Source organism: Pseudonaja textilis, chromosome 1 (genome assembly GCF_049901715.1).
Source record: "Pseudonaja textilis isolate UNSWEBS1 chromosome 1, rPseTex1.2, whole genome shotgun sequence".
Taxonomy (NCBI): Eukaryota; Metazoa; Chordata; class Lepidosauria; order Squamata; family Elapidae; genus Pseudonaja; species Pseudonaja textilis.
The window spans coordinates 11388536-11415835 of record NC_141990.1 but is presented as its reverse complement, the minus strand read 5'-3'; the positions used below and the strand labels follow the sequence as shown (position 1 = coordinate 11415835).

General features: G+C 43.6%; 2 protein-coding genes across 2 annotated transcripts in view; both read left to right on the top strand.

Moving 5' to 3' along the window:
- The window catches only part of MNT (MAX network transcriptional repressor), a 72293-nt gene that overhangs the window by 12987 nt on the left and 32006 nt on the right, over nt 1–27300 (top strand). The window contains exons 2-4 of the mRNA XM_026710215.2: nt 16154–16730; nt 20429–20470; nt 22204–22315. Coding sequence (XP_026566000.1) covers nt 16154–16730; nt 20429–20470; nt 22204–22315 — 731 coding nt within the window. The remainder of the gene's footprint in view (nt 1–16153; nt 16731–20428; nt 20471–22203; nt 22316–27300) is intronic.
- CCDC92B (coiled-coil domain containing 92B) overlaps nt 1–27300 on the top strand; it is a 358816-nt gene that overhangs the window by 316976 nt on the left and 14540 nt on the right. The gene's annotated exons all lie outside the window — the stretch shown is intronic.

The following is a 27300-nucleotide window of genomic DNA, read 5'->3' as shown; positions in this document are numbered from 1 at the left end:
GCCCTCTCCTGTCCTCTCCCAACTGTTATTCTGACTCCCTTGGTGATGTAGAGCTGTGATGGCCCAGGGATTAAAGTGCAGTATTGCAGGCAAACTCTGCCACAGCCAGGCGTTTGATCCTGACCAGCTCATAGTTGATTCAGCCATCCATCCTTCTGAGTTCAGTTAAAATGAGGACCCAGATTGTTTGGGGGGCAAAATGCCGACTCTGCTAACCACTTAGAGAGGGCTGTAAAACACTGTGAAGCAGTATATTAAGTGCTGTTACATATTGTTGTTTCTGCTGAAATAGTTTAACCAAGTATGATTCAGTTTGCCTGCTCTGGCAGCCTGGGATTACAATCCTTACACAATCTTGTTTTCTGACGATGTTGGGAGGAAAAAGCAGGACTCACGTAGCTTTTTTTTTATGCATGAGCCATGGTGGCTCAGTGGTTAGAATGCAGTACTGAGTTCGAGTTTCACCAGGCTCAAGGTTGACTCAGCCTTCCATCCTTCCGAGGTGGGTAAAATGGGGATCCAGATTGTTGGGGGCAATAATTAGCTGACTCTGTAAACCGCTTAGAGAGGGCTGCCAAGCACTTAAAGTCTTAAGTGCTATTGCTGTGTCTTTGATGTCTGCAACCTGCAGCCTCCCCTGGTTTTTCACTTCTTAATGAAATCCTTCAAGGTGGTCGGTCAAATGCCTCAGTCATCGTGAGTGCCTTCATTTCAGTGGGAAACCAGGCAAGTAGAAAACCCACGATGAGTGAGGTTTTACATCATTTATATCATACAATACTTTATTTTAATAAGCCGTCAGGCATCCCTAATCATAAACCAAGTTTTACAAGTTACGATGGCAGGATTCATGCATCAATCTCTTCTGAAGTCCAACCAGTCTCATTATTGTCTAGCAGATACAGATAATCAGAGTTGGAAGGCACCTTGTAGGTCATCTAGTCCAACCTCCCGCCCAAGCGGGAGTCCCTACACCATTTCTGACAAATGGCAGTCCAATCTCTTCTTGAAAGTCTCAACTGTTGGCGCTCCCACAACTTCTGAGGGCAACTTCTGTTCCATTGGTTGATTGTTCTCACTGTCATGATACAGCATGATATGTAAATCCAGCCAGTGGGTAGCACTGTATGTTAGTCCTTGTTTTACCCAGACTGTAAAATGAAGCCAACAGTGTTCACCTCCTCCATCCTTAAAGCTTGCAAGATGAGTTGTTGTGTTCTTGAGCAGAGCAATTTCCTCCTGTCTATTTTTCTTGGCAATAATATATCAAAATATACAGGTAGCCATTGACTTGCAACCACTCATTTAATGACTGTTCAAAGTTACAACAATTTTGCTGTTGTTAGTGAATCAACATTAAGTGAATCACAAAGTTAAATGAATCTGGCCTCTCATTGATTTTGGTTGTCAGAAGCTGACTGGGAATGTTGCAAATGGCAATCACGTGACCCCGTCATATATACACGTCACTGACCCAAGTGCCCAAATTTTGATCATGTAACCATGGACATGACCCATGTGTAGTCATAAACGCAAGGACTGTTTGTAAGTCTTTTTTTTTTCAGCACCTCTGTAACTATAGTCACTAAAACTGGTTGTAAATTGAGGACTACCGTAATCACCTTTTAGCTGGTAAGCTAGTTTAATTAGCTTCAAAAAGATACCAAACCAATTACTAGTGCAGGGGTCTCCAACCTCGGCAACTTTAAGCCTGGAGGACTTCAACTCCCAGAATTCCCCAGCCAGCAAAGCTGGCTTGGGAATGCTAGAAGTTGGAAGTCTTCCAGGCTTAAAGTTGCCAAAATTGGAGACTTCTGTATCAGAGGACATGTGTGTTAGTGGCTTGTTGAATGGATGCTACCTTCAAGGATGGAGTCACTCCAGCCTAGATTTTGGTGTCTATAGCAGAAAATATTTCTTTTTGTTCATCTCCAGTTTGTGGATTCCTTAAATGCATGTGATCAACCACTTTTAAGAGACTGAATTACTGCCTTGGCCTAATCTCAGCAGGGCCTATTCTCATGAAGAGGAACAAAAAGAGATGGCCAAACTGTGACCTTGCTTGGCCAGCTACTGTTGAAAACTTGGTTTTGAAATGTATGTTTATAAACCTAGAATTATGCTGTCTGGTAGCGTCAAACTCCAACTGTGATCAAAGAGGCTGTCAGACGCATGAGAATGTTTTTGCTCTTGTTCTTCACCCAGTATGCTAAACATTGAGAGGGATTGGGATTTTGAAATTGATTTGGTGAACCCGGCCTTATAAAATCACAATTTATGGCTCAGCATGTAATGTATATGAAAGCCAGCTGCAGTTTAGTCCATAAACCATGATTAAGCAAACTAAAGAACCTGGTGTTTGCATCCAAAGACAAAATTGAATGCCGAGGAGAAGACAGGTTGAATGAAGAGAGATTTTGAAGAATATTGGAGGGTCCCATATTAATTCAAATGGCTCTGTTCAGACAACTCAGTTCTCCATAGCTGCTAAATGGTCATGGCTTATTTTGGCTAGGATTAACACAACACAGGTCAGAAGCTGCAATTTTGGAGAATAATCTCCACCATTTCCTCCAGTTCCATCCATTAACTAAAAGAATTATTGGCAAAAGCTTCATTGCATGGGTAACTCTTTTCTCATTGGTCAGGAATGTAGCGGTGGGTATGGCTTGTGCACTGTAACCAATCAGTGTTGGGCTTCAGTCATGGGTCTACCATTTTCTGTTTTGAGCTGCTCTTCACTCGGTTGCAAGGGTCTTCACACTTGGCAAGTTTAAGACTTGTGGACTTCAACTCCCAGAATTCCTGAGCTAACATGACTGGAGGAGGAGTTCTGGGAGTTGAAGTCTATAAGTCTTAAAGCTGTCAAGTTTGAAGACCCCTCCCTGCTCTATCCCTTCCTTTGAATTTGTATGGGGTGGGGCTTAGACACTGCTCCATAGCTGATTGGCTTACAGGGTTGCACATCATAGCAGGCTAAGAACTGATGCAGTTTTGCTGTGCATGCCCTCTTTCTAGACTCCGCATCGATGAGGTTGGCATCATTCCCACGAGGTAATGCCCTGGTTTTGACCCTGGTCAAACTTCTAGTCTTTACGGCAGAAGGCAGAGATATGAACCTGAATCTCCCTGGCTTCTTTAACCAGTACACCATGCTGCCTCTGAATTTCCACCTTGCAAGGCACCCCCGGTGTCTTTGTTTTGGGTCTGGGAAGTTGTTGGGCAGCTGGCAGGGAGTAGGTTCCCTGGAATAAGTCAGTGGCAACCTGTTCAACAGGCTGCCCTGCGTCATTTAGTGAATGCCTCTTGCTTGAAGACGGGGAAACGCCTCTCTCTTCCCCTTAAGAACCCAGGTGAGTTAATTTTCCCACAGGAAGTGAGAGGAAAAATTCTCCCCCAACAGGTGACTCCCTAGTGAAGCTTTCAATTGGGGTCAGGTGCTGCCTGTTGGTCATAGGCTGATAGGTCTCCACCCTGCCAGGCAGGAGAAGGTATGAGTCATTTCTGGAGGCTATGAGATGTTTGGCATCAAGAAAAAGCCTCCAGAGATCCAGGCAGGGTGAAATATGATTCACTCCGGGTGCTTGTTCTGAAGCACCTGAGGTTTTCTTAGGAAAAGGGTTCCTTTACCACTGACCGGCTTCTTGAATAAGTTGCTTAATAAGATGGTTGTACACATTACAGGTAGTCCTCGATTTACAGCCATTCATTTAGTGATTGTTCAAAAGTACAACGGTTACTGAAAAGACTTGACTTATGACCATTTTTCACAGTCACAGCATCGGTAGCATTCCCCCATGATCACGTGATCAAAATTCAGATGCTTGGCCACTGGTTGGTACTTAGGATCGTTGCTGTGTCCCGGGGTCATGGGTTCCCCTTTTGCGACCTTCTGACGAGCAAGTCAATGGGGAAGCCAGATTTACTTAACAGCCGGGTTACTGACTTGCCAGCTGCAGTGATTCACTTACCAACTGTGGCAAGAAAGGTCATAAAGTGGGGCAAAACTTCCTTAACAATGGAAATGTTGGGCCCAATTGTGGTCGCAAGTCGAGGACTAACTGTATTTAGAACTGTTGTAGCGTCGCCATGGTCATGTGATCAAAATTTGGATGCTTGGTAACTGGCATGTATTTATGATGGTTGCATTGTCCTAGGGTCATGTGATCACTGTTCGCAACCTTCCCATCCGGGGTTCTAACGGATAGAAGAATCAAGGTGGTGGGAGTCAGATTCGCTTAACGACCGTATGATTCGTGATTTGCTTAACATCTGTGGCAAAAGGGTCATGAAATGGGCACAATCCTCTTAACCAGAGGTCTCCAAATTTGGCAACTTTTAAGACTTGTGCACTTCAATTCCCAGAATTCCTTAGTCAGCTTTGAAGTCCACAAGTCTTAAAGTTGCCAAGGTTGGAGATCCCTGCCCTATACCTTTTCTGACAGGTGATTGTCCAGTCTCTTCTTGAAAACTTCTGAAGGCAAGTTTGGAAAACTTTGGAAAATAGCTTGACCCCCTCCTCTCTGTGGCAGTCCCTCAAATATTGGAAGGCTGCTATCCTGTCTCCCCTGGTCCTTCTCTTCACTAGACTAGCCAAGCCCAGTTCCTGCAACCGTTCTTCATGTGTTTTAGTCTCCAGTCCCCTAATCATCCCGGTTGCTCTTCTCTGCACTCGTTTTGGCTTTATTGAAAATATGGGACTGAACAATGTAGCTCAGTCAACAAACTGGATTGCCCTTTGCCATCATTTGACTTCTATTCAGAAGATTTATCCCAGATATTAGCATAGGGAGAAATTGTGAATTCTGAAACCTGAGTTTGCCTATGCACTGAATCTTAGCCTTGATTAAAAAAAAGAAAAAAGTCTAGCTTTCAAAAGGGCTGAAACAGGTTAATCTCAGGTATGTTTAGCGGTGGAACTTCAGAAGTCAACGAAGGTAAGTCAACAGAGTCTGGCTGTTGCAGAGAAAGATAGAGAAATGATCTGGCTGCAGTTCCCTTTTAATCTGTCTGGCTGCTGGTTCTGTCTTGTGTTTTAAATAAACAGGGCCAGACAGGACATGCAGACTTGCATCATGTCTAGTGGTAAAGGTTACAGAAAGCTAGGTTTGGGGATAATAGAATTGGAAAGGGAACTTGGAGGCCTTCGAGTCCAACTCTCTGTCCAAGCGGGAGACACCTATACCATGCTGGACAAATGGCTGTCCAGACTTTTCTTAGAAACCTCTAGCGATGGATCACCCGCAAACTTCTGAGCAATTCAAACATGGTAAGGGATGTGTTTCATTGCTCATTCGGGATTTAAGCATAGCAAGCCTGATTTTAGACGAGACTCGCGCATCACTCTAATCCAGGGCTCTCAAACTCAAGGCCCAAATCTGGCTCGCAGGATGCTTAGATCTGGCCCGCAGGGCCACCCTGAAAACAGCAAAGGACTGGCCCACAGTGCCTCTGCCAGCGAAAACAGAGGTCAGGAGGGCCACACATGCGGCCCCCCCGAGCTCTGTTTTCACTGGCAAAGGGTTGCAGGAGGCCATCACAGCTGAAAACAGAGCTCGGGAGCCAGAGGTATGGTATTCAGCAGGTTCTGACCGGTTCTGGAGAACTGGTAGCAGAAATTTTAAGTAGTTTGGAGAACCAGCCAATACCCCCTCTGACTGGAGATTTTACAATATCCTTCCCCTGCCACGCTCACCAAGCCACACCCACAGAACCGGTAGTGAAACAATTTGAATCCCACCACTGCTGGGAGCCCATTTTAACTGACAGAGCGCTCAGGCCACCACAGGGGCCCCTGAAACGAGTGATGTCGAGCTGGCCATGCCCCCCCCAACCCTCCCCCCCAAGATCAAACACAACCCTGATACAGCCCTCGATGAAATTGCATTTGACACCCCTGCTCTAATCCATAGTTTGCTCAATAAATAAGGACTGCCTGGTTTCCCACAATACACTAATGCACAAATCCTGATTTTCAGAATAAAGCGTGCTCCCAAGGACTTCTAATGTAAATTACCCATCTGTAGGCACTGACTCCAGAATCCTAATGGTAAGTAGCAGAATTCTGTTGGGCAACTAGTCCTACTGGGGTGTGCCATTGCAAGGAGAGGCAGAAAATGTAGGAAGGTAGAAATCTGTATTTGCTGTCTCTTTTATTACTGTACGTTATCATCCTGTGTGTTGGTTTTAGGAAATTTGATGGACCTTATCTTTTACTTGATGTTGCTCTCCAAAGCAAACACACTGGACTGTGCTCAAGATTGATTGGTAAAATCAAACAGACTTTATTATTCTTTAGAGAGGGTTAGGAAGCCTAGTTTTAAATCAGTGTTCCCATCCTGACGTTCTTGAGATAGGATAGTCCTTACCTATCTGGAAAAGGCCAATTTGGAGAAGACTGATTAAAACCATCCCTGTCAATTCTGGTCATAGGATTTAATCTCATAGGTTGCGTTCACACCAGCCCCTGAACCTGATGAATTGATTTATTTTCTTAATTGACACAGTATGTCAAACTATGCACTAATGAAACCTCTTGCACAACAGCTTAAGTGAACTAATTAGAGTTAGCAATTTGGACTACACTGCTCAAAAAAATAAAGGGAACACAAAAATAAGATCCTAGATTTGAATGAATGAAATATTCTTATTAAATACTTTGTACATAGCTGAATGTGCTGACAACAAAATCACACAAAAATTATCAATGGAAATCAAATTTAGCAACCCAGGGAGGTCTGGATTTGGAATTACACTCAAAATTAAAGTGGAAAAAAACACTACAAGCTGATCCAACTTTGATGTAATGTCCTTAAAACAAGTCAAAATGAGGCTCAGTAATGTGTGGCCTCCACGTGCCTGTATGACCACCCTACAACGCCTGGGCATGCTCCTGATGATGTGGCGGATGGTCTCTTGAGGGATCTCCTCCCACACCTGGACTAAAGCATCCCCCAACTCCTGGACAGTCTGTGGCGCAACGTGGCATTAGTGGATGGAGCAAGACATGATGTCCCAGGTGTGCTCAATTGGATTCAGGTCTGGGGAACGGGCGGACCAGTCCATAGCATCAATGCCTTCGTCTTGCAGGAACTGCTGACACACTCCAGCCATATGAGGTCTAGCATTGTCGTGCATTAGGAGGAACCCAGGGCCAACCGCATCAGCATATGGTCTCAAAAGGGGTCTGAGGATCTCATCTCGGTAATGGCAGTCAGGCTACCTCTAAAGAAATGCCACCCCACACCATTACTGACCCACTGCCAAACCGGTCATGCTGGAGGATGTTGCAGGCAGAAGAAGGTTCTCCACGGCGTCTCAAGACCCTGTCACGTCCGTCACATGTGCTCAGTGTGAACCTGCTTTCATCTGTGAAGAGCACAGGGTGCCAGTGGCGAATTTGCCAATCTTGGTGTTCTCTGGTAAATGCCAAACATCCTGCATGGTGTTGGGCTGTAAGCACAACTCCCACCTGTCAACATTGGATCCTCATACCACCCTCATGGAGTCTGTTTCTGACCGTTTGAGCAGCCACATGCATATTTGTGGCCCGCTAGAAGTCATTTTGCAGGGCTCTGGCAGTGCTCCTCCTGTCCCTCCGTGCACAAAGGCAGAGGTAGCGGTCCTGATGCTGGGTCGTTGCCCTCCTACGGCCTCTTCCACATCTCCTGACGTACTGGCCTGTCTTCTGGCAGCGCCTCCATGCTCTGGATGCTACGCTGACAGACACAGCAAACCTTCTTGCTACAGCTCACATGGATGTGCCATCCTGGATGAGCTGCACTACCTGAGGCACTTGTGTGGGTTGTAGACTCCGTCTCATGTTACCACTAGAGTAAAAGCACCGCCAGCATTCAAAAGTGACCAAACCATCAGCCAGAAAGCATAGGAACTGAGAAGTGGTCTGTGATCAGAACCACTCCTTTATTGGGGATGTCTTGCTACCTGCCTATGCTTTCCACCTGTTGTCTATTCCATTTGCAGAAAAGCATGTGAAATTGATTGTCAATCAGTGTTGCTACCTAAGTGGACAGTTTGATTTCACAGAAGTGAGATTGACTTGGCATTACATTGTGTTGCTTAAGTGTTCCCTTTATTTTTTTGAGCAGTGTATATTCAGGTGCTAAGCCTTTAACTGACTGTGATCTAGTATGGAACCTCCTTGTCTAGAAGGCAGCGTAGCTTTGAACGCCAGTTCCTGGAGGTTGATGTGGCAGATTGTCATCCGTGATGTGAGATTGTGTTGTCATAAACTCTTTCTAGTCTTTTTAAAATAAAAACTGGGTGTTAAAATTAGTATTATGTGATCCATGCACTTATAGGTACCAGCACAGGATCCATGCGTTCCAGTTGTTGTTTTAACTAGTCCTGTTGAATCATAGAAACACTGAATGATAACATTGAAAAGGATTTTGAAGATCATCTACTCCATGGGCCCCCAACCCATGGTCCGTGGCCTGGTGCTGGCCTGCAGCCCATTTGGAACTGGGCCGCGGAAATGGTGGGCAAGACCGCATGTGCAAAACCATCTCTCCACACACACACACCCGCTAAGCCAGAAAGACTGGGGACCTCTGATCGAATCCACTCCATGTCCTGTGTAGGTTTCCATTACTAGAATATTCCATAATTAATTCCTGTCAAGGGCAGGAATTGGCAACCCGAGGCTCTGGAGCCACATGTGGCTCTTTCATCCCTCTGCTGTGGCTCCCTGTTGTTGGTCAGCGCCACAATTCTGAACTTCCGGTTGGGGAGGAGGAAATGTAGGGTGTGCCAGGAGAGACTATGGCAAGGGGCGGGTTTTCCGGGTGGCTCCACAATTGATAGGGCTTTCAGTTAGGACAGGTAGAGGAAAAAGGATGCCTCACTGGGAGGAGACACTATGGGTGGGGGAACCAGAATTCTGGTCGGCAGAGGAAAAAGGACACTGCTCTAGGAGGAGACTCTATGATGGGGGGAACCAGACTTCCGGTTGGCTCCAGAATGGAATATGGGATTTCCGGTTAGGACCTTTGTGGCTCAGTTTAAGGTTGCCGACCCCTGGTCAAGGGAGTCCACCATCTTCATAGACAGTCTGTTGAATAACTCTTACAAGTAGTCCTCAATTTACAACAATTTGTTTAATGCTGTTTAAAGTTATGGTGGTGCTAAAAAAAAAAGTGACAGGTCCTTGCAGTTAATGGCTATCCCAGTGTCTCTGTGGTCAACGTGATTGTGAATCTGTGCTTGCCACCCAGCCTGTATTTACAATGATTGCAGTGTCATGAGCACCATTTGCAAGCCAACTTCCCAGCCAACTTCCAAGAACCAAGCTCAATAGAGTAAACCGGATTTGCTTGGCAACTACATAATTCATTTAATGACCATAGTGATTCACTTTAATGACTGGCCAAAAGTTTGTGAAGTTGAGCATAACTCATTTAATGACTGTGTCACCCAGCAATGGAAGTTCCAATCTCAATTGTGGTAGTACATTAAGCATTACCTGTGTTAGGATTATTATTATTAGGATTTTTTTAATGTCAAACCGTCACCTGCGTCATTGTAATGTAAATCTGTTGTAGGTGTTTTGGCTCGCCTTTGGGGTAATTCTGAAGAATTTCTCCACAAGTTTTAGATGATAGCTCTTAAAATATAGGTAGTCCTCAACTTTCAACCATTTATCTAATGACTGTTTGAAGTTACAATGGCACTGAAAAAAGTGACATGACCATTTTTCACACAACCATTGCATCATCCCCAGGGTCATGTGATCAAAATTCAGATGCTTGGCAAAGTGGCTCATATTTATGACGGTTGCAGTGTCATGGAGTCATGTGATCCTCTTTTGAGACCATCTGACAAGCAAAGTTAATGGGGAAGCCAGATTCACTTAATGACCATGTTACTAATTTAACAACTGCAGTGATTCACTCAACAACTGTAACTAAACTGCTTGTCTCAGCTACTCTGATCTGAATGGGTACACCCTAAATGCTATGCCTAGAACCAAACTTGTAGTTCTAGCTGTGATGTCATCAAATCAGATAGACGGGAACAATGTGTTCTCTCGATCTTGACTTTGACCTTCTTTTGATACAATCTGGGACTGTGTTGGCTTGTTCTGTAACTACATCACGCTGTGGTCTCCTATTCAACCGGTGATTCACGAAGGTCCATTTTGTGTGTGCTGCTGCCTATCCACCATGCTATATTCTTAGTTTTGATTTTTTTTTTCCTACCCAAGTCTGTAGGTAGGATATTGCATTTGCCTTGTTAAAATCCATCTCCTGGTTCCTGCCTGTTGTTCCAGCTTGTCAGGATACTCCAAAATGATTATACTCTTATCTAAGGTATTTGCTACTCCTCCTGTCTTTGACTCATCTACAAACATGATAATCGTATAGCGTTTCTCAACTTCTGCCATTTTAAGATGTCAGGACTTCAACTTCAGCATGCTGTCTGGGCAATTCTTGGAGTTGAAGTCCAGGCAATTTAATAGTGGCCAATGTTGAGAAACATTGCTCTAACTTTTCATTCAAATCATTTATGAACACATAGAATAACTCGAAAGCCAAAACAGAACCTTGTACTACAAAGCCTTTGTTAAGGTAAGTTCCTTAGATTTAGAAACTGACCAGCAGTGAGTAGCTGCACGATGCTGTGAATCTGATGTAAATCTGACTGATGTAATCAGTGATTCAGCAGAGTATGGGTATTTCTCTTTAAGGCTGGAGGGTAAAGTTTCTTTAAGAGGTGTGTGTATAAAAGGCAGCTATTAGAGGGTGTAGTTCTCTTTCCTTGTGGCCAGTATTCAGTGCAGAAGTTTTCCTTGTGTTAGGAAGTAGAAAAGCTTGCTTGTGAAGGTATTTTGCTACCATGTGTATATTCTCTGTATATACCTGTTGTATATTAAATCACTGTTAATGTCTTAGGTCTCTGTGTGCTGTGTGTTACTCCTGGGTTGTCTCATAAAGGTAGTCATGCTGCCAAACGCTCTGACGTCCTTTTACTTCTGAAGAAATTTGAGTATGATTATTTTGAAAGTGTAAATATGTGTTTACCAAGCAGGGTGGGGTTCACATAGGATCAGGCAGTCTACAGATTTTGATTCCCAAAAGATGCTCTGAATTATTTAAGGACAGGATTGTAGCACATCTGTGCAACTCTTTAAAGCAGCTACATCCTTTCATCCAGTTCTGTGGTTGCTCTCTGTATCCCCAGGTACAAAGGTCACTGAAACAGCATTGCTTGGCTTTCTCGCATTTCTACCTTCAAGCTTGGAGATGAAGTATCTGTCCTTGGAGGAAGCAGCTTCACCTAATTTTGACATTCACTGCCCATCCCTGCAGTTGGCATATCCTGAATGTAGCAGTTCATGAATCTGGAAAAATCTTAAAATGTGCATGTCATACTCATAACTTGCAAACATGGAGGAAAAATCATTTTTTAGATGGGAGGGAGAACATTGAATCATTGTAGCTTTTCTAGAGCAAAAAGTCTGGAGAGATTCTCAGTCATCCAGATCAGGGTCACCAACCTTTTGGACCTCAGGGACCACCAAACTCATAATTTTAGATCACAGGGACCACTAACTGGTTCTGTGGGTGTGGTCTAATTTGTGGGTGTGGCTTGGTGGTCATGTGATTGGCTGGGCATGGCTTGTATGTAAATATAAATATTTATATAAATATTGAAAAGAGCAACTTTTACCCAAAATCAGGCAAAGCTGGCAGGCAGATGGAGTTGCTCGCAGAATCGCAGATTCATTCAGAGATCTATCTATCTGCCATCGGCTAGCTCAATCAGTCATAAAATTTGCTCGCAAGCAAACTCATAAAATTAACTCACAACACACCATGCATGTAAATATTGAACTTTTTATTTTTTAAAAAGAGCAACTTTTACCCAAAATCAGGCAAAGCAGGCAGATTGAGTTGCTCACAGAATCATTCAGTGATCCATCTATCTATCTATCTGCCATCGGCTAGCTCAGTCTCTCAAATTTGCTTGCCATGAGTCTGCACTGAATTTGCTTGCAAGCAAACCTTCAGTCCTAAGGAATCTAAATCTCCCGGCACAGACAACAGATGATGGTCAGAAAAAGGAAAAATAAAAATTTAGCAGGCAAGTTTACTCGGTAAGGAGTGAGTGGGTGGGGAGGGTTCCCATGGGCCATGTGGGTGGCGCGGCACTTGTGTTTCTGCATAGCCTGGATTAATTGCTTTGTGGGGTTGCTCTTGGGGTGAGATTTCTCTGTGGCCCACCAAAATTTTCTCATGGCCCACCAGTGGGCCACAGATCATGGTTGTCCCAAAGGTGCTTTTTCGGAAGGCAACTGGACTTTTTTCTTTGAAGATATTTCACTTCTCATACAAGATGCTTCTTCAGTTGACAGGATAATGGGGAATGGAAGGATTTATATTCCTTGCAGACAGCTGGTCATTTGCATCCTTTTAGAGGGTCATTGAAACACTTGGAGGTTTATCTGTGTCCTCAGGGTCACCTGAGTAGTGCTACTGGTTCCTGTAGTCTTCAATTTTTTTCTGGAAATTCAGAGAATTTCTAGAGCAGTGTTTTCCAACCTTGGCAGATGAAGATGTGTGGACTTCAAGAATTCTCTAGCTAGCCATGGTGGCTGGGGAATTCTGGGAGTTGAAGTCCACTCATCTTAAAAGTGTTGGGGTACACTAGAAGTCTACTACCATGTCAGGATGACTTTTGTTCAGACCTGTACTTGAGTTTCCTTAGAGTGGGTCAGAAAATTCAAGATGGTGGTGGCAATGATGTGGTTTAAGCCAGGGGTCTCCAACCTTGGGAGCTTTGCTGGCTGAGGAATTCTGGGAGTTGAAGTCCACAAATCTTAAAGTTGCCAAGGTTGAAGACCCCTGGTTTAAGCCATGCCCCATGTATAAAGGGCAGGGCCTTGGTCACACTATCATGGTCATCATCTTGACTTTTTTGACCCCGTTCTCTAGTAATTCTGTTGTGGTTCTGTTCGAAATTTGAGGATTGCAATCTCTCTGTGAACAAAATTTAATGTGCGAGATGAATTTTCTTCTGCCGTTGTAAGTAAAGAACATGGTTTTCTCTTCCATCAGCGTAATGAAGTTTTTGTAGTTAAGCAGGTCAGATTTTCTTGGAAGTCTTTAAAATCTTTAGGCTTAAATGAATCTCATTGGGATTTTATTTTATTTTTTGGCTTCAACTTCCTGTTAAATCTGGTTTATCAAACGACTGCATAGTTATTTGATGTTAGATGTTCTGATTCTTTTTTGAGATCAATCAGAAAATGGACGGCTGCTTATGATCACTGGTGAAACCCCCCCTTAGACATGAATTTGGTCCAGAAGTTTCTGTGAGGTGAGGAAAACCACTCATTGAATTCTGAGATTAGTGTACTGACTCTGTTTCCTAATGCCTATGAATTGACCCAACACAAGAAATCAGTTCTAAGTTTTATTGTTCACTGTGGTAAACTAAATTATATTTTGTTGTCCCAGTGATATTTAAAAATCTGAGAAATTATCTTGCCCAAAATTAACCCAGTAACAGAATTTTGAAAAAAAAAAAACCTTTTGAGTAAAGGACATATTCATATTTGATCAATATTTATTAGGCAAGTTATTAAGTGTTAGTGGTCTGTCAAATCTTGCACCAGCCAATTGATGGAGGAGTCGGAGGTTAGAACAAGAGCAGTGGATATAGCCTTCCTGTCTTCTCTTGTGCCACACAACCTACAGGTTTCTGGGAAGCGTCATTGGAAGGAGCGGTGATGTTAATGTGGTCACAGTTTCTCCAAATTTCACTCCCACAGGAGTCATGGGTTCTGGCATTATGTAAGTTAGTAAGTTAGTCCATTTGAATTACCTTGGTTCAATCATTGTTGCTCTATACCAGGGGTGTCCAACCTTTCACCTTCCCTGGGCCACATTAGAAGATGAAAATTTGGTTTGGGCCACACATAAAATAAAATAATAGTAACGATACCTGATCATCCAAAAAAAACCATAGAAAACATAGTTAACATATTAAATTTATTTGTAAATGAAGTTAGTGAGATGTTTTTATTATTAATTATTTATTAAAAATTATTTATTTTTATCACAGTTTATCACGGTTTATTTTCCAGCCAAATTTTGTGGGGGGAGAAAGCTCGCCGCCTCGCGCCTACCTCTCCTCCTGCAAATGGCCCGGCTGGATGAGGCAGGACTGGAAGGCAGAAGCACCGGCGGCGGGGGTAGAAGCGGCGGCGGGGGCAGAAGCGGCGGCAGTGGTGGGGGCAGAAGCGGCAGCAGTGGCGGGGGCAGAAGCAGCAGCGGAGGCAGAAGTGGCAGCAGCGGTGGCAACAGCAGGAGGTGGCGCTCTGACAGCACCCACCTTTTCTGTTGCTGTTTGGTGTGGCACTCGCCTCGCCCCGCCTCGCACCTGCCTCTCCTCCTCGCTGGCTCTGGCACGAAGGTTGGGGTGGGCACTGGGCCGCATTACGAGGCGACCTGGGCCGCATGCGGCCCGTGGGCCGTGGGCTGGACAAGCCTGCTCTATACTGTTAAGGTATTGAGATTTAATAGCTGACCAGTTGTTGTAAGGCTGATGCAATGAGGATGAATCTGCATGGTTATTGCCACTTTAAGACTGAGGATGGGTCTACAGGCTTCTACCACTTTAAGAAGCTGTCTATATGAGGCCATGAGAGGGCCTACTTCTTTCTCCGTGTGTTCTGTCTCCATTGTGGTTCTCTGTGCAGAGTAAAGACGATTGATTGATTGCCAGGTATTTGCCTACCACGTATATAGCTATCTTGTATATAAACCACTGTTAAAAGACAAAGCCTCTGTGCTGTGTTTGGCTCCTGGGTTGTCTCCCAATTGTAGTCATGCTGCAAACACTCTGACATACACCTCCAATTTCACCCAGTTGGCTGTTACAAATAGACCAGAGCGTTTTAGTAATATATAGATGGAAGAGTTTTTAGTAGTATATAGATAGATTCCAACCGAAGAGAATATTTGTTAGGCCGTGGTTGAATTGTGAAATCCTTGGTGCTCTCTGTGTTGGGTTTTTTCCTGACTCAACTCTGTAACATCAACAGTGGATGGGATGATGATGATGATGACAGAGAGCATATCAATAGTTCTCGATTTACAACAGTTCATTTAGTGAAAGCTCAAAGATACAATGGCACTGACTTATGACTGTTCACAGTTACAACCTTTGCAGCATTCCCATGATCACCTGTGATCAAAATTCAGATGCTTGGTAACTGTTTCATATTTATGTCCGCTTGCTGTGTCCCAAGGTCATGTGATCCCCTTTTGCGACCTTCTGACGAAGCAAAATCAACGGGGAAGTCAGATTCACTTAACAACTAGGTTACTAACTTATTAACCACACTGATTCATTTAACAATTGCAGCAAGAAAGACTGTAAAATGGGGCAAAAGTCACTGAACAAATGTCTCACTTAACATAAATTTTGGGCTCCGTTGTGGTCATAAGTCGAGGACTACTTGTAGTGTTTCCTAATTGGGTCATGAGACACGTGCAAGAAAGGCAGCCAAGCTCAGAAAGCACCAGGTTATTGTTTAATAAATTCTGTATACCAATGACAACTAAGAGCTTATTGGAATGGTTCTTGAAGTAATATTTCAAAATACCTTAAAGGGTTAGTTACTAATTAAAAGTGACAGAAGGCCTGATAGCACAAATTGGTGTTAATCAGAAAAGGTGGCATCAGAAAAGCCATTAGGGAGAATAAAACAAACTTTAATCCTGTGGACTAGCAGCTTTTTAAATGTGGTTGAAAGGATGGGGTTAACAAGATAATGCTGATAAGTGAGAAGTTTCCCTTTGAGAGGTAAACATTTTTTTTAGGTTGCTCTTTTGTGTGTGTGGGAGGGAATCAGATCCATCCTTTTACTTATCTTGAATTGCTGTTACACAATTCTTTCGCAGTTGAGATGGGACCTTCCTTTGGGCCAGAGGTTGGTGGTCTTCCATTGACCCCTTTCTCATTCCTGTTTGCATCAGCTCGCAAAAAAAGTCTAGCTTATCTCAGTAACAAGCCACAAATTGTGGATTCTTGAAAATTCTCTTGTGGTGATTTCACAGTGGATAGAGCTGTGCACATTGCTTATTAAAGATATATATTTTTTCTTTCTTTCTCCCTCTTTCAGAAGAAAATGAAAAACATGAAAAACTCTGCCAGGAGCGTGAACAGGAACAGAAGAAGGCCAGCGTGCAAAGGGTTAACCATGTCGCCCAGCCGGAAGAATCCCACAAAGACCTCCAGGCTGTCCCTTTGTCTCCGCCCACTCCAGCTCCTCCCCCTCCTCTTCCCCCCTCCCTGGCAGCTCCCATTTCCGTCATCCCCATCCCAGTCGTCACCAGCCCCCCTCAGCCAGCCCCCCAGAGTACCTTGTCCCCCCCACTTATCCAGCGGCACTCACCTATGTTAAACATGGGTCTCAGTAAGGAGCCCCCACTGATGGCCCCCGTGATCCAGAAAACTTCGGGGTCCCTTCTTCCGGACATCAAGGTCCCCACACCCCCTTCGGCCAGCCCCAGCCAGCTGCCCCACTATGCCACTTCCGTCTTGGCTATTTCCCCACATCATATGGCCCAGCCACCAATTAAGCCCCAGCCACCTGCCCACCAGCCACTCCTCCCGCATCACGTGCCTCCGCCACTCAACATCAAAGTGAACCCGTTAGAAGAGGCCAAGCCCAGCGAGCAAAAGAAGAGACCTGGCGGGTGAGTAGAAGGGCCTGTGTGCAGCTCTGGGCCGCGTGTGTTTCAGGACACGTAGTCCTCGACTTACAACTGTTCACTGAATGACTGTTCGAAGTTACCACAGCCTCGGGGAAAAAAAGTGATTTATGACCTGCATTTGCATTATGACAGCTGTACCACCCTCGTGGTTACACGAGGGCAATTTGCAGTCAAAACCACCCTGGATTTATTACCAATTACAATATCCTGCAATCCCATGATCTAAACGTACTGTATTTTTCAGACTATAAGACACACCTTGGTTTGGAGGAAGAAAGCAAGAAAAAATAGTTTTTTGCTTCCGCGCATCCTGTTTTTGCTCTCCCCGTTGTCCAGAAGGACTCTGCAGATCAAAAACGGGCCTGTATTTGCTTTATAAGATGCCCAGACATTTCCACCCACTTTTTGGAAGGAAAAAAGTGCGTCTCATAGTCCGAAAAATACGGTATGTCCTTTTTTGCTAATTTCAGGCAAAGCAAATGCCTGAAGAAGCATTGTAATGAAGAAGCTGGATTTGATTTATGATAGTGTGATTTGCTTAGTGACTGTGATGATTCACTGAATGACCACTGTAAAACTCCTTGTAAAAATTCAGCCCGATTTCACTTACAACAGCAATGATTTATTTACAGAAATTCCCGTCTCAGTGGTGGTCGATTCAGTTCCGTAATACAGAAAAGGGTCTGGTCTCTTCCTGATAAAATGGCCTTCTCTTCCGTTAAGGGAAGGAAGGATGAGAATAAAGGAGAAAAAAGAATTATTATTATTATTATCATAATCCTCACTGCCATCTTCATGATTAATATCACTCCTGAGTGGTTTGCCCTGCTGCAGCAGACCTGCGGGCTGCATTTACCCAGCTTCCTTAACTTTATGGAGTTAATCCATCTCCTGAGCTTGTATAACCAAGTAGTTCAGTGGGCGGTATTCACACATGTCCTAAGATCCCCTTCTGTGTTTTGAAGTGACTTGGTTAAGGAGGTTGTTGTGTGCATTGAAAGTAGAAAGATTTGGGAGATAGAACGAGCTATAGGTCGTCTTCATTTAGGTACCTAAGACATAGCGGCACTAAACAAAGTGACTCACAATTGGTCCTTGCAACCTCCCCATGGTCATGTGATCATGATTGGGTTTTCGGCTATTGGCATGTATTTATGACAGTTGTACTGCCCCGGGGCCACATGATCGCCATTCGCAACCATCCCAGCCAACTTCCAACAAGGAAAATCAATAGGGAAGCCAGCAGGGAAGGTTTTAAAGAGTGAGCACGTGATGTCTCCCTTAACTACTGTGTTTCCCCTGAAAAGAAGACCTACTCCGAAAAGAAGAGTTATCATGTTTTTAAACGCACGTGCTTAAAATTAAGCCCTACCCCCAAAATTAGCCCTACTTAAGTGCCGGCGCAGCCAGTTGCCTGCCATTTCCTTTGGTTGCTTGCAGTGGCGAGAACATGAGGTGAGGAGACCAGGGGGGGAGAGGGGGGAACTTGCCTCACACGCCCTTACCTAACGATCACACCAGCCATCCTCACGAAACAGTCTCTTGGAAGCCATTCCACATGCATGCGCCCCGCCCCCAGCATGTGCAGCAGAGATCTGAAAACCAGCTGGCCAGCGGGAGGCGCATGCACATGTGCGGCCGAGCTGAGGTGGGGCGACGGCTTGCATGCCCACAGAGAAGGCTATGCGTGCCATAGGTTCGCCATCACGGTTCTAGTTCAACCCCCCCCCGCCCAGTGCAAAAATCCTCCTCCCATTCTAAACAAATGGCTGTCCGGTCTTTGACATCGTGAGAGCCATGGAACAAACACTCCTTTGTAGAGAATTGGTCTCAATTTTCAGCGTTCAGAGCTATCACACGTACTAATGCTAGCGGCTGAAATTGTATACCATTTGGGTTTGGTGGTTTTCTGCAGTTTTTTTAACTGGCCATTGTGGGAAGCAGATGCCTGAACTAGAACAACCAGTCTTCTGCAACCTGGTGCTCTTGAAATAGGCTGAGGCTGGAATTCCCAGAATCCCACCCTGTCTTTTGTCTCAATTGGCAAGGGGATTCTGGGATCTGAAGTCCCAGCCTGTGTGAAAGACACCAACTGGCGGGAAGATCCAGTAATGCACACGTGACCAAGCATGTGGAATACCTGCAGAGATCCCAGGAAATAAGCTAAAGTAGTGGGCCCCAACACCTCCCGCTTTGCAAACCGGCAGATATGGTGGTGGTGAAGGGACCAGGGGATGGTTCTGCCTGAGCAGCAGGTTAGTTAGCACACATGGTTTCATTTATGTGAGCGGCGGGTCCACCACTCGTGCAAATGGAGCTGTGCGCGCACGCACACACACACACAACACACGTGCTTGCTGCTTGCACTAGTGGAGCTGCACTCATGCGCCCTCATCTGCGGCTTTTGCAGCCTGGTTTTGAACAGGCCGCAACCCTCAAGCTAAAGTAAACGATGCCAAATCTGATATGTACGTCGGATTCCCTCCAGAATTCCTGAGAAGTTCCATTTTTGCCTGAGGTTTTTTCCCCTTGTGGTTCCCAAAATAATCTCGCCTTGTGTGATCGTGATGACACATTTCTAATGTCCTGGATTTTCCTTGTCAGAAACAGGGTGCAAGAGCCGCGCGTTTCCCTCAGCAGGTTCCCTGCAAACAACAGATGCATTTGTTACCAGGGCAACAAGGATGTGGCAATCAGTGCGCCATGCACATCTTGCGTGTCTGTGATGTGGGACTGGGTGTGTTTGGCTCAATGAGGCTGCAAGAGTCTGCAGTCCTTCTGAATTGCTTCAAGAAAAATGAAGGGAGAAGATCCAGGTTGCCCTCGACTGGAAACCATTTGTTTAGTGACCACTTGAAGTTATAGCGGCACCGAAAAATGTGACTTATAATCATTTTTTACACTTACGACTGTTGCAGCATCCACCCCTGGTCATGCGATCACCTTTTATAACCTACCCAACCAGCTTTTGACAAGCTAAAGCAATGAGGGAATCCAGATTTGCTTAACCATCGCATTACAGGTACTCCTCGACCACAATTGAGCCTAAAATTTCTGTTGCTAAGTGAGACGTTTGTTAAGTGAGCTTTGCTTCATTTTATGATCTTTCTTGCCACGGTTGTTGATTGAATCACTGCAGTTAAGTTAGTCACACTGTTGTTGTTAAGGGAACGTAACTTTCCCATTGACTTTGCCTGTCAGAAGGTTACAAAAGCAGATCACTTCACCGCACAGTGATCATAAATATGAGTCAGTTTGCCAAGCAGGTGGATTTTGATCCTGTTACCATGGGGATGTTGCCATGGCTGTAAGTGTGAAAAGCAGTTTTAAGTCATTTTTTTCAGTGCTATTGTAACTTCGGTCACTAAATGAACTGTTGTAAATAGAGGACTTCACTTAACTACTATGGCGAAAGGGTCAAAACTCACTTAACCGCTTTGCTTAGCAATGGAAATTTTGAACTCAATTATGGTCGTAAGTCGAGGATACCTAACCTGTACATGTGCAAGCATATGCACACTTCTTCCCTCCTTACGAAATAAAATACTTCCTTTCTACTGCTTTTAACAACACTTTGCAGAGTGTAAAAATTAAGATGCTTTCTCTTCCAGAAATATTTCTAATTTTACAACTTGGCTGCTTGGCAATGACTTTGCTTTTTCTGATATTTTGTATTTTAGAGTTGGCACTCGAGAAGTCCATAATAAATTGGAGAAGAACAGGTATGTACCTTTTTTCAATTCCGAAACAATCATCTTTTCACATACAGTGGAGAAAGTTTTGAGTTTTCCAAAAAGGATGTTTTCCAGTTGTTCTTCTGAACATACAAAGATTCCTGAGAATATCGGTTGTGCTTTGTGAATGTGCCAAAAAAGAAACTGTTCGGTTAAAGCACCATGCCAAACCATGATTTGCACTAATCATGGTTTGCATTTCTCAAAGTCAGTATACAAACCAAGTGTGAAGCTGCTTGTCTGCTTTTTTACCTCACATCTCTCCAAATTTATGCAGAACAGTAGCTATAGGTGGTTTTGCCTACTTGGATGCCTTATGAATGTGCTATGTGTAAACTATGTTAGATGCCCTCTTCAAACAATTTTTGACCTTTTTTTTTTTGCATTTTGGTTTGGCTTGATCTGTCCATCAAGCGGGTTTTAGGCTAAACTGACGTGCAAAACCACTTCCAAGCATGATTTCCAGTTTCCGAGCTGATGGTTGCACCAATAAGTGTTTACATAGCCTGGTAATGAAAATATCTCCAGAAAAACAGCCAAATTCAGAGAAAGAGAATCTGACAATTTAACCCTTAGTGAATATATTCTATGAGGATTCCTGTTTTGGACCACAGCAATACTGACCAGTTTTTTCTTCTGTGTGTTTTGCCCTTTTTCATTTTAATAACTTCTCATTCCATGTTGAGTTGATCAGTTCAAATGCTTTACCTCAACGTGTATTCCTCCAAACCTACATTTTATCCCCTGCCTGTCATGGTCAGATTTTTTTTTTCTTGCTCTGATTTGTCTCTTTCAAAGATCATCCCTGGATGTCCAAAACATCTGCTAACATTTTAAGAATCTCAACTGAGTAATTTCTTAGATGAGGTCAGCTGACCTAAGCAGGTTGGGTAGGCCGCAAAATATTTTGCATCCGCCCAGAATAGCTTCAAAACAAGATGGGTGGCAAATAAATTTAATAAATAAAGCCTTTTTATGTTAGGCAATGGAGGAGATGTGAGTTATCTGGAGCTTCTGTTGACTTTGTACTCCTGTAAGGCGGTGCAAAAAGTCAAATTTACAGATGTGTTTACGTCTTTGGGTGTGGGGACTTTTATTTGTTCTGCTACCACACCTCCACTGGCTTCATTCAGCAGATGCCTCTGAATGAAGCAGTTGTGCAAGTTAGCTTCAACAGTCCTAAGCATTGCAACAACCTAAATCATTAGGTTTGGATTTAGTCACCTTAAGAAGCATCTGGTGCCTCCTATAAATAACATTTTTTTTTAAAAAAATCACAAAATAATCGAGCCTATTCAGTTTTGCACAATAATTTCATGCATTAACTATATTCACCCAGAATATTGTAAAATTTGAAGCAATTTAAAAATACTTTTTAAAATTAATTTGAGACGTTCACTGAGATCACTGATGTTTCTCAGCCTTGGCCACTTGAAGATGTGTGGACTTCAACTCCCAGAATTCCCTAGACAGCAAGAATTCCCAGCTTGGGAATTCTGGGAGTTGAAGTCCACATCCATCTTCAGGTAGCCAAGGTTCACGTGGCCAAGGTTGACAAACAAACACTGAATTAACGCTACTGAGGGGCTGTGTTTTTGTCCTACTTTAAACCTCATACCCAATGGTTTCCTCATTTCGTGCCAATCGGCACGTCATCTTGATCAACGTCAAGATCAAGTTCATTCTGCAGGCTGACTAAATTTGGGGTTTTGTTTCTATAGACGTGCCCACTTGAAAGAATGTTTTGAGACCCTCAAGAGAAACATCCCCAATGTTGACGACAAGAAAACCTCAAACCTCAGCGTCCTAAGGAGTGCCTTGAGATATATCCAGGTAGGGGCTACAACATGGATTGTTTGGGAGGGCGGGGTTTGACTCTTTTCTGAGATGTGAAGGACCCCATTGGGAGTACCAGGTGTCAATCTTGTCCAAACTGATATGTTGGACTTCTGTTCCCAGAATCCCCTTGACCTAGAATGATAGAAGCTGAAGTTGCATGGATTGGGGAAACCCAGCTAAATATTGAACCTTCTTCCTTTTTGAAAAATCGAAATGGCTTGTGTAGCAAAGGATAATTGAAATTAACATTATGTCATCTGCTAGGAGGGATTTTCCCACTGTCTTTCTATTTCCTGATAGGTGGAAGCTTCAGGACAAGCAGACAAAGATTTCTGGTTGTGTAATATATATCTAATTAAATCATAGTGTGTTGACTGGTGCTGTAAAAAATGTCCTATGTATAATAGGTTAATGTATATGGGAAGAAGAATGTGATAAGGGATGTTCTCTGAAATTAGGTACAGGTAGTCCTTGACTTATGACCACAGTCAAGCCCAAAATTTCCGTTGCTAAGCAAGGAAGTTGTTAATGGAGTTTTGCCCCATTTTATGACCTTTCTTGCCACTGTTGTTAAGTGAATCACTGCTATTGTTCAATTAGTGGCATTGTTAAGTGAATCTGGCTTTCCTATTAATTTTGCTTGTCAGAAGGTTGTAAAAAACGACCCCGGGATACTGCAACCGTCATAAATACATGCCAGTTGCCAAGCATCCAAAGTTTGATCCCATGACCATGGCAATGCTACAACGGTCATAAGTATGAAAAATGGCCATAAGTCAGTTTGTTTCAGTGCCACTGTAACTTTGAGTGGTCGCTAAACGAATGGTTGTAAGTTGAGGACTGCCTGTAATAATAGTAATCTTCTACTACATGAAGAGATGTCATAGAGCGCGTGGGTTCATTTTCCTGATTCAGAAAAGACAAGTGGAAAAGAATCAGTGGGTGGAAGCTTAAAAGAGGAAGATCCAAACTGAAAAGAAGGAGGAACTTCCTGGTTATGATTGCTACAGATAGTCCTCCTCTTATGACCATTTGTTTAGTGACCAAAGTTACTACAGTGCTGGAAAAGTGACTTACAAACAGGTTTTTTGCCCTTAAAATCATTGCAGTGTTCCCATAGTCATGTAAATGCAATTCAGGTGTGTGACAACCGTATGTATTTTTGATGGATGCAGCATCCTGTGGCTGCATCATGGCTGTTTGTGAAATTCCCAGCCAGTTTCCAACAAGCATAGGGAAGCAGGCAGGGAAGATCCCAAATGGTGATTGTGGGGTGACCAAAAAAAAAAAAAGTTACAAAATCAGGGACAGTCATGTGACACCTAACTTAACAACTGTACTGCTTAACAATGAATTTTCTGGTCCCGATTGTGGTCATAAGTTGAGGGCTACCTGTGTTAAGCAACAGAAGAGCCTGCCTCTGGAAGTCATGGGTTGCTCCATTACTAGAGGTTTTCAAGAAAAGATTGGACAGCCTTTGGACTGAGATGGTTCAAGGATTCCTGCCTTAGGCAGGGCATTGGTCTAGAACAGTGGCCTGTGTGTGTGGATTAAATCAAGGGGGACAGACTGGCAGCTGTGGTTTTTGACAGTGGATCGGGAATGGGTGCGGTGGCCTAGAAGTGGAGCTTTCGCCTCACAATCAGGAGGCGGTGAATTTGATCCTAAGTAGCGGCAGATATTTCTCTCTCTGGGCACACATATCTGGCGAATGAAACTGCATTGGTGACAGGAAGGACCTCCGGCCATTAAAAAGCACTCTGCTAGCTCCATTCAGTTGCCCAGTCCACCCCGCAAGGGATTATGGAGTCGTTAAAAAGAAGATCATGATGACAGGGAGCTGTGGTTTGTCCCATTCAGATAAACGGTTAAATTTCTTGAGCTGGAATCTGATGTGGTGTCTGAAGGCTGTGGTGAATCTAGCGCAGCTGTGTTCTATTTCATGCCAACAGGTCATAGCTGTCTTCTATGTGTTGACATTAGTTGGCTGAACTGAACAACCCTTGCGTAATTGGATGTGTTGATGTACCATCCCATTGGAGGAACAGCCTTTGTTTGAAAACGGATGACAAAGTTTTTAAACTTGTGTGGTTTTTTTTTTTTTAACAGCTTGTGGTAGCTGAAGGGATCCTTCCTCTGGTCTCAGTGGTGTGCAGGGGAAGAGAATTTAGAAAGCAAACGTGGCATTTGTGGTGGAAGGAAGGGAAAAATATTATTGGTATATATATATTTTCAGTAGAAAACCCAGCTTGTGCCAAATGACCTTATGTATTGATTTGCTGACAGCTTGCATATGATTCTCATGGCTTACATATGCCAGAAGCTGGCGTGAAGCTATTCCTTGGAAAAGCATGCAAATATTTTTCTCATAGTGGCAGCGGCCAAAGTTTTACTCATGTTGGTTATTGAAAGTATGATTTTCGCTGAAGAGAAAATCAAAAACTTCTCTACTTCGTGTTGATGTCTGCAAAAAGGATGGGAATACAAGAGACAAGAGTCTACTAGCAAATGAATAGAGCAAGGCAGCTTTCCTGCAATCTCAGCTAACCTGTGGAACTCTCTGCCACAAGATGGTTATAGTTTGCATAATGTAACTGACTCAGGATGCTGTTGTTCCCGGTTAAGTTAAGCCCTCAGCTCTGTCAGCTGGCAGTTAAGCAGGAAGCTTAACTGTTGTAAAACCTGTATGTGTGTTTGTGTGTTAAGTAATGTGTTTGACTTTTATCCCACTCTGTACTGTATCCTCAAATGTCCAGCAGATGTAACTCACGTTTATCAGTCAATCAAAATCAAAATCCTAATTGAATACTGGTGGTATTCAACTCCGCCCCAATTGAGCCCAACATTTCTCTTGCTAAGTGAGACATTTGTTCAGTGGACCAAATACCTGACAATCAGCTGTTGAGCGTGGGCGCAGGCGCATACGCAGTAGACCTGCTCTGGGCAAGGGCTCGCATGCTGGCAGTAATGGTTCTGCATGCCACTTCCAACATGCATGCCATAGGTTTGCCATCACGGTCCTATAGCTTAGTCTGGATGGGAGAGGCTGCAAAGGCAGTTAAATGAGATCTGGCCCCCTTTTCTGTGCCTTTTTATCAAAGTTTGGGAATCAGACAGGGATATTTTTAAAAACAGGCAGTTTCTGGACAAACTCTGCTTTTATCACCCACTCTTGGCATTCTTCACTGTGCCAGCATCTGAAAGGGAAGCAAGGTCAAAAAAGTCAAGATGGCAACCCTGGCCCTTCTTTTTGCACACATGAGTGTTTACATCGATGCTCAGAGACCTTCTTGCTTTGCGTTTGGTATATGGGAAATTCTTTGACCTCATATAGAATAACAGAGTTGGAAGGGACCTTGGAGGTCTTCTAGTCCAAACCCCCTGCTCAGGCAGGAAGCCTTATATCATTTCAGACAAAGGGTTGTCCAGTCTCTTCTTAAAAACGTCCAGTGTTGGAGTGCCATAATCTCTGGAGGCAAATTGTTCTACTGGTTAATTGTTCTGTCTGTCAGGAAATTCCTCCTTAGTTCTAGGTTGCTCCTCTCCTTGATTAGTTTCCACCCACTGCTTCTTATCCTGCATTCTGGTGCTTTGGAGAATAGCTTGACTCCCTCTTTTTTTGTGGCAGCCCCTGAGATGTTGGAAAACTTCTATCATGTCACCCTTAATCCTTCTTTTCATCAAACTAGATATACTCAGTTCCTGCAACCGTTCTTTGTATGTTTAGCCTCCAGTCCCCTAATCATCTCTGTTGCTCTTCTCTGCATTCTTCCTAAAGTCTCAACATCTTTTTTACATCGTGGCAACCAAAACTGGATGCAGAATTCCAAGTGTGGCCTCACCAAGGCATTATAAAGTGGTATTAACACTTCATGGGATCTTGATTCTATCCCTCTGATAATGCAGCCTACAACTCTGTTGGCTTTTTTGGCATCTTTCAAAGAGCTAAGCAAGAGTCCATATGTGTATTTTTTTAAAAGAAAATTGATAACAGGGAGATGTCATTCTGGCCCTTTGCATTTTGGACCGGGAAGAGAGGGGAGGGAATTTTGCCAATTTCCAGCAAAAAAACACCTATTGGGAAGCTGGATTTGCTTAATGACCTCCATAAAAATTGTTATTATATCAGGTCCATTTCGACTTATGACAAAAGTTCTGATCATGATACTGGTCATAAGTCAAAGACTGTCCATATTTCTCTTTTTTTCTAACACCTTTGGAATGTAATGCCCATCCCATTGTAGAAAGTGATGAAATTTTTCCAGCTAACTAAAAAAAAAAAAAAAAGCAGCAAACAGCTGGATTGGTCCATGGGAGAAAAAAATCTATAGCATGGATGGGTTTATCTATTGGGTTATACAACATGGATGGGTTTTTAAAAGTATTCCCCTTGTATCCTGTATTGACAGCGGTTTGCTCGAGTGGTTAAGGCATCCAGCTAGAAACTGAGGGATCCATTAGTTCTAGTCCTGTCTTATCACATTGCCAGCTGGATGACCTGGGGCCAGTCACTTTCTCTCAAACCACTTGTGAAAAAGCTTGCCCAAAAAACGGCGGTCTCTGAAAATCGGACGTGATTTAAAGGAAGAAAAAAAATCCCGTACATATTTATTCAGGGAATAAATCCAAAGAAGTGCTGACCCCTTGAATGTTTAACCAAAATACCATGAAAAATGCTGGTTGGCTTATCCGTGGGTGGCACATTTTTCATACTATTTTGGTGAAACATTCAAGAGTCGGCTTATCTCTATATATGAGCTTATATGTAAGTATGTACGGTATTAACCAATTCTGACACAGTTTATTGAGCTCAGCTAACAAGTAAGCTTAATCCAGCTCCTATCTGAGCAATGCCTTTATTAGGACTGGTTCAAATGTTTACGATTTATTTTGATTTATATAGCTGCCTCTTTTTGCCAAAACAACTTTAGGAGGTGAAAAGGGATGGACAACAATCTAAATTGGGTTTTTTTTCAGCG